The 7,944-nt window shown below is 45.2% G+C and overlaps 1 protein-coding gene across 2 annotated transcripts; it reads left to right on the top strand.

Annotated features, from left to right (window-relative positions):
- The first annotated feature begins 222 nt into the window (after positions 1-222).
- LOC108317560 (IQ domain-containing protein F5-like) lies at positions 223-2,235 on the top strand. Of its 2 annotated transcripts, XM_037736816.1 has the most exons (4): positions 223-368; positions 561-662; positions 803-1,062; positions 1,792-2,235. In XM_037736816.1, exons 3-4 carry the CDS (start codon positions 1,060-1,062, stop codon positions 2,218-2,220), a joined length of 432 nt encoding a protein of 143 aa, XP_037592744.1. In that variant the 5' UTR covers positions 223-368; positions 561-662; positions 803-1,059; the 3' UTR covers positions 2,221-2,235. The 2 variants fall into 2 exon arrangements, with proteins under 2 accessions (XP_037592744.1, XP_017403692.1); XM_017548203.2 differs by lacking the exon at positions 803-1,062.
- The last annotated feature ends 5,709 nt before the right edge of the window (positions 2,236-7,944 follow it).

Raw genomic sequence — 7,944 nt, 5'->3', positions numbered from 1 at the left:
TGAAATCACTAACTAGATACATCTTTGTGCTAATGAGCCAGTATTTCCAGTGGCTTGCTTTTGTAGGCAAATTGTGGCCATGTCTGCAAAAAAGAATGGACAAGAGTTCCACATATTCACTGGAAAAGACTCAGCTGTTGGAAGCCATTCTGATGCCAGAGTCATAGGTGCCCTTATGACATCACACTCTCTCCTTCACACTTCCTGCCACGGTGGTGGCTAGAGAAGTATAGATCTGGGTATGATGGAGACATCTAGCCTCTAATCATGGGCACTTAAGGGGATTGCAGACTTGAAGGGGTTGAACCAACTACCCGCAAGTCATGGGCATCCGATGTTGTGTAAGAAATAGATGCAGGCAGGGGGAGGTGAATTCCCACAGTTAATCAGGATGCAAGCCCTTTGTCTAGGGTCTCTGGGAAAGACAAGAGGTTAAGGATGTGGTGAACTTGGCTGAAAACTGGATATCCGGCAGACAGGCAGCCACAGTGAGGGTGTGTGCCCTGAGTTCTACAAATAACTACCTACCTACACCTCTCCTCTTTAAAATCTGATTACAGAAAGATGGCCATTTTTGCCAAATCGTAATCGAAGATGTTGATGAGACCACATTGTTCAAACACAGGGAGCTGGAGAAGAAGCGTCGTCCTCCAAAACCAAAGGTAAGCCAGAGAAAGCCCTCGAGGTTGGAAGACACCCCGCACCTGCAGCATCTCTGACACGTGCCACCCAGTAGTGGTGGTGGTTGTCTTCTCTGTGGCTCACAGAATTGGTTAATCACGAAATTTCTTGTCCAAACTAGGAAACATTTGTGAGTGAAAGGTGTTGCTATTAATCCTTACTCAGGAACAACCGCCGTAAGCCAGGAATTTCCCAGGCCAACAAGGACATAGTCGTCGTATTCAGAGCTGCAATAAATAGAGATGGACTCATCCTGGGCTATCTTCTTCCATTTCCTTACGAGTCTGGGAAGGGTGGGTGACTGAGGCATGGAGACTTGGATGTAGCAAAGAGAAACCCTGAGAAGTGGAAAGCAGACATTCAACATTGGAGTGTGGCATGGTGACGGCTATGTTTGGGGAATGTACAGCCACATAAAGGGAAACCCAAGACTCGAATTGGGTGGGATGTGGGGGAGTGTGCACATGAGTCCACTTATGTATAGGTAAGCTGAAGTTTAAAAGAAGTTTTAACGAGAAAAGAATGTGTTAAAATAAGTGAAAGTAAGAAGCAGGTGAAAAAGACTCCAAACTGTGTGGAGGAGGGAGACTTTGACTACTATGATGTGACAGCCGGAAACAGCAGGTTGTGGATTTGACCTGGGGTCAGAAATAAGAGGGCAGAGCCAGCCAAGGACACCACCTCTCTGGCAGGTGGGAGAGGTCTGAAGAGGTGGGTCACGGATCTCAGTAGCTGGAAGGCCCAGGTGAAATGTGTTAACCCTCTGACCCTACATCACAATGTCCTTGCTTTAGACTGGCCAAGAAGGTTTACAAAAAACTGGGTGAGGTAGCTAGGGCAGGTGTATCCCCATTTTGCAGATGGGGACACTGAGGCTCAGAGGTGAAGGTGAGGTGACCATGTCCATTGACCTGTGGGTAGCAGAGGTGGGACACCTACCTGGTCTCCTGGGTTAGGTGTTGCCCCGCCCAGTACACCTGAACTTTAGAGGAAAGGGCTGTTGTGGAGCACTGGGCCACTTCCTCTCACCTCCTGGGGCTGATGTTTGTGAGGAAAATGTCCTGACTGTTCTTTCTTTTCTTGCAGTCTCACCTCCTTCTACAAATGAAGCCACCCGTTGACAAGGTACTGGCGGCAAAAAAGATCCAGGCCTGGTGGCGGGGCACGCTGGTGCGACGCACACTACTGCACGCGGCCCTCAGAGCTTTGATCATCCAGTGCTGGTGGAGGCAGGTGCTGGCGAAGCTGCTGGCGAAGAAGCGGCGGGCCGCGCTGGAGCTCTGCGCACGGCAGCAATGGGCAGCAGTCAGGCTGCAGTCCTGGGTCCGCATGTGGCGTGTCCGTCGGCGTTACTGTCGTTTGCTCAACGCTGTCCGCATCATCCAGGTCTATTGGCGCTGGCGAAGTTGCCATACCCGTGGCTTTTTCCACGGCAGCTACGAGCTGGCAACAAGCCAGCTGAACCTTGAGCTTGACATCTTCCTGGGATCACAGATTTGCCGAATTACGGACTGCATCCCCTTCCCAATAAAGAACTGACCAGATCTGCTCCAACTACGTATCCCTAGGTCTCTATTCTAAAAACTTCCACGAGTATTTGTCTCAGCAAAGGGTCAGGGAAATGAGGACAGGCACCTGGCATCTCAAAGGTCAGCTCTGAGGAGTCAGCGGGCTTGTCTGGGGTCCTGTGGGGAGAAGGATGTGGCAGCCCCATGCTGGAGGAGCTGGGCTTGTGACAGATTAGCAGCCAGCCATAGGTGAGGGGGTTGGGGTTGGGGTTGCAGGGCCACCAAGAAGGCCAGCTCCAGGGAGACAGGTTCATGCCATGGTGTGTGTAACGGCGACCCCTGTGCCCATGCAGTATGGAGGCCTGTGCCATCCTTTGCTCTTAATCCTGCAGTGTCTTCTCATTCCGTTTAGAATGAGTTCAAAAGCCCTTCCCGGAGTATACGTAACCCTGCATGTGCTGGTCCTTGCCATCTCACCCTCTCTATGTCCTCCCTGGCTGCTCTGCTGCTTAGCAACTATCCCAAGTGTCTTCCCATCTGGGGAGTTTGCTCTGCTGCCTGCTCTCCTAGGGCCATCGGCTTCCAGATGGAGCTCCCACTCCATGCTGGTTTGTCTCTGTGAGAAGGTGCCCTCCCCAGCTCCTCAGCCTGCCTTCCTGTTTTCAGAGTCCTCACCCCTACCTGAGGTTGTCTTACCTGATTATTTACTTATTTTCTTTTCCCTTCTAGCGGGTGAGCTCCAGGAAAGCAGGACTCTGGTCAGAGCTGCGTTTAGTACCTAGAACAGGGCCTGGCACACAGTGACTCTCTATTTATATGTATATGGACAGGTCGAGCCTCTCTTATCTGAAATGATTGCATTTGAAGTGTTTCAGGTTTTTTATTTTTGGGGATTTTGGAATATTTGCATTGTACGTACTGGTGCTGCATCCCTAATCTGAGAATCTGAACTCAAATGCTCCAGTGAGCACATCCTTTGAACGTCATGTCAGCACTCAGTGAACTTTGGATTTTGCAGCATTTGAGGTTTGAATTTTCAGATGTAGGGTTATTCAAACTGTACATAGATCTAAACAGATGTGCAGTCTACCCAACCCAGAGCCAGAGCTCCTGAGTCTGGCCCTCACATTCCAGGAGGCAACATTCTCTTGCCTTCATTATCCCTGTGCAGGTAACAGGCAATTATGGACTATCTCTATCATTTAGAACTCAACAGATTATTCAAACTCTCCAGTCCTAAGCTCTTTATTTTTTTAAAAAAGTTAATTTTAAGTTCTGAGACACATGTGCATGATGTGCAGATTTGTTACATAGGTAAACATGTGCCGTGGTGGTTTGCTGCACCTTTCAACCCATCACCCAGTTATAAGCCCAGCATGCATTAGTTATTTATTCTGCTGCTCTCTCTGTCTCCGCTGCCCTTCCTCACAGCCTCCGTGTGTGTCGTTCCCCTCCCTGTGTCCATGTGTTCTCATTGTTCAGCTCCCACTTATAAATGAAAACTTGTGGTGTTTGGTTTTCTGTTCCTGCGTTAGTTTACTGAGGATGACGGCTTCCAGCTCCATCCATGTCCCTGCAAAGAACATGACGTCATTTCTTCTTATGGCTGCATAGTATTCCATGGCATTTACGTACTGCATTATCTTTATCCAGTCTATCATTGATGAGCACCAATGCCCTTTTCTCAGCTCATGGGAACACGCATTTTTTTCGTAAAGATAAGTGTTGCCTGATTCTAGAATCACAAATAAAAACCAATTACATATTTAAATTTGTTGCAATTTTGTTGTTTGATGGTTTCTGGCAACCTCTGAAAGGACTGAGAGAGGACTGCTAATGACCCCGAGATGCCTGCGGAACACAGGGGAGGCACTGCTGAAGCTGTCTGAGGTCCCCTGTCTTCCTCATGGAGCCCCAAGGGTTGTAAGTAAAGTTCCTCTTGGGTTCCGACTCTGCTGTCTTTGCAGTGAGCCCCCACCCATGTTCTTTTTGTCTTTTAATTCAGGGTTGCTTTGTGCTGGGAGGGAGTGCATGACTTTGGGATGTCAAGGTTTATTATTAAAAATAATTTGGAAAATAGTTTGTGCCGTGAGAGGGTACATGACCTCCCTGGGATTTTAGAGGTAATTGAAGTTGGTTGCGGTAATTGGCTGTTACTGCATAAGGAATATAACTCTGGCTTTTAGAATTTGCAAAGATTTGGGTTTTCTCCTGTTTCTCTTTTTTTTTTTTTTTTGTTTCCTTGCCTGCTAAAGTAAGGGAAGTTGGTTATGGGGATCTCAGACCCAAGGACAACTTGACTGATGAGCATGAGTCAGGCATCTAAAAGCTGGTAAGTGTGTCCCAACACCTCAAAAGTCTTCCGAGGAAGAATAAGCCGGGTCATGAAACATGTTATTTTGACATTTGGTCATGCGCCAGCCTCAATAAATTTTCTGTGCAATGAGGAACACTTTAGAAGCATCTCATGACCCAACCTCATGGTGTTCACCTCTTAGACTTTTATTTCATCTCTGAGACCCAAGATTTCAAGTAAAAATGAGATCCTTAACTTCTAAAGAACTGAGTACTCCACATTTTGGCTCCACCTGCCTTTTACATTTAAGTGTTGTGGCTCCAGAAGCTGCAGATCAGCCATGTGTTACATAATATTTTGGTCAGTGATGGATTGTAGATATGATTGCAGTCCCTTAAAATTATAATGGAGCTGAAAAGTTCCTATTGCATGGTGATATGGCCAATGTATGGCTCATGTGTTTGTGCTGATGCTGGTGTAAACCTACTGCGCTGCCCGTTGTATGAAAGTGTAGCACATACAGTTATGAGCAGTACATAGAGCTTGATAATGACAACACACAACTATATGACTGGTTTATGTATTTACATTTTTTTTTTTTGAGACAGAGTCTTACTCTGTCACCCAGGCTGGAATATAGGGGCATGATCAAGGCTCACTGTAGCCTTGAACTCCCAGGCTCAAGCAATCCTCCTGCCTCAGTCCCCCAAGTAGCTGGGACTACATGTGTGCATCACCACACCCAGCTAATTTTTGTATTTTTTTTGTAAAGATGAGGCTTTGCCATGTTGTCCAGGCTGGTCTCGAACTCCTGAACTCAAGCCATCCACCCAACTCAGTCTCCTATAGTGCTGGGATTATAGGCGTGAGCCACTGTGCCCAGACTTTGCTATACTTTTTATTATTTTTTAGCGTGTACTCCTACTTATGAAAAAAATTAACCGTAAAACAGCCTCAGGCAGGTTCTTCAGGCAGGTCCTTCCAAAAGAAGAAGGCATTGTAATTACAGGAGATGACAGCTCCAAGCATGTTTTTGACCTAAAACTGTTCCAGAATGACAAGGTGTGGAGGTGGAAGACAGTGATATGGATGACCCTGAACCTGTGTAGGCCTAAGCGAATGTATATTTGTGCCATAATTTTCAGCAAAAATGTTTTAAAAGTACAAAAAAAATTTTAATAGAAGAAAGCTAATAGGATAAGTATATAAAGAATATGTTTTTGTACAGCTATATAACACGTTTGTGTTCTAAGCTGTTATTATTGGTCAAAAAGTTTAAAAAATTAATACATTTATAAAGTAAAAATGTTACATTAAGCTAAGGTTAATTTATTATTGAATAAAGAAAATTTTATAATAAATTTAGTCTTGCCCACATGTATGGTGTTCACATACTCTATAGCAGTATCTGATCATGTGTCAGGGCTTCGCATTCACTCACCACTCACTAACTCACTGACCCAGAGCAACTTTCAGGCCTGCAAGCTCCATTTATGGTAAATGCCCTATACAGGTCTACCATTTTAAATCTTTTATACCATATTTTTAGTGTACCTTTTCTATGTTTAGATACACAAATACTTATCATTGTGTTATAATTGCCTACAGTAACAGGCTCTATAGGCTTGTAGCCTAGGAGATATAGGCTCTATCCTGCAGTGTAGGTGTAGGCTATAGGGTTAGCACAATGAGGGAATCACCTGACGGTTTAGCATGTATTCCCATCATTAAGTGATGCATGATTGTACTTACATAAATGATGAAATCTTTGTTTTCTTTTTTTTTTTTTTGAGACGGAGTTTCACTCTTGTTACCCAGGCTGGAGTGCAATGGCGCGATCTTGGCTCACCGCAACCTCCGCCTCCTGGGTTCAGGCAATTCTCCTGCCTCAACCTCCTCAGTAGCTGGGATTACAGGCACGCGCCACCATGCCCAGCTAATGTTTTTGTATTTTTAGTAGAGACGGGGTTTCACTGTGTTGACCAGGATGGTCTCGATCTCTTGACCTCGTGATCCACCCACCTCGGCCTCCCAAAGTGCTGGGATTACAGGCTTGAGCCACCGCGCCCGGCAATGATGAAATCTTATTGAAAACAATTTGGAATTACCATGGCCATTTGTAGAATGTTCTAGATAAACAAGACTGTTCATCTAAGAAGTATAATTAAAAATAAGGGCTCCCAAATTAGGCCCACCCGGGGATGTCTATTTTAATTATGTGCAGAAGCGTCCAAAAAGATTTTTTAATTGCCTTTTTAGAAAGACTCCTTACCAAGGGAAAAGGAAAAGCTTAAGTAGCTAATTGATAAAAACATTGGGATCTGCTAACCTTTTCAACTAGCTACCGTCCCGACTCAAAGATGAAAAGAAAGCTAGAAAAAAGTATTTATAGCAGTTAAACCCTCAGGTCACCATGTATGCTTCTCTGACCACTGATATGCCCTGGCAAGATTCTTGAGTTTAATTTTTATGATGAGTCCAGGCATAGAAAATGCTTTGTCTGGGCTGGGCACAGTGGCTCACACCTGTAATCCCAACGTTTTGGGAGGCTGAGGAGGGCAGTTCACTTGAACCCATGAGTTTGAGGCCAGCCTGGGCAACGTGGTGAAACCCTGTCTGTATTAAAAAATATATAAAAATTAGTTGGGCATAGTGGCTTGTGCCTGTAGTCCCAGCTACTTAGGAGGCTGAGGTGGAAGGATTGCTTGAGCCCTGGAGGTGGAGGTTGCAGTGAGCTGAGATTGACAGAGTGAGACCCTGTCTCAAAAGAAGAAGAAGAGAGGAGGAGGGGAAGGAGGAGGAGGAGGAAGAGGAAGGGAGAGAAGAAGAGGAAGAGGAAGGAGAAGAAGAAGAAGAAAGAAGAAGAATAAAGAAGAAGAAGAAGAAGAGGAAGAGGAGGAGGAGGAGAAATGCTTTGTCTGCCCTATTAATGGGCTTTGCCCTGTACTTAGTAATCTAGTTAAGAAACAGAAGCTAAATTAAAAAACTGGATATCTAAATTAGTCTTCAATGCACTCTTTTCTAAGATTCAGTTAGTTATTTTTATTTTAGAAAAAGTTTTTTAGAGACAGGGTCTTGCTCTGTCACCAGGCTGGAGTGCGGTGGCATGATCATGGCTTACTACAGCCTTGATCTCCTGGGCTTCAGGGATCTCCTCACATGAACCTCATGAGTCACTGGGACTACAGATGTGTGCCACCATGCACAGCTAATTTTTTTATTTTTTGTAGAGATGGGGTCTCACTATGTTGCCCAGCCTGGTGTTGAACTCCTGAGTTCAAGTGATCCTCCTGCCTCAGCCTCCCAAAGTGCTGGGATTACAGGTGTGAGCCACTATACCTGGCCCAGACAGTTATTTTGAGACAAGAAACTCAATAACTCACAATAAACAACCCAAATAATCGCATTAAAAAGTGGGCAAAGAACACGAATAGACATATTTTTTTTTTTTTTTTTTTT

This window comes from Cebus imitator, unplaced genomic scaffold, assembly GCF_001604975.1.
Source record: "Cebus imitator isolate Cc_AM_T3 unplaced genomic scaffold, Cebus_imitator-1.0 Scaffold0, whole genome shotgun sequence".
NCBI classification, from domain to species: domain Eukaryota; kingdom Metazoa; phylum Chordata; class Mammalia; order Primates; family Cebidae; genus Cebus; species Cebus imitator.
The sequence above is the reverse complement of the archived record's forward strand: the minus strand, read 5'-3'. Positions and strand labels throughout refer to the sequence as shown.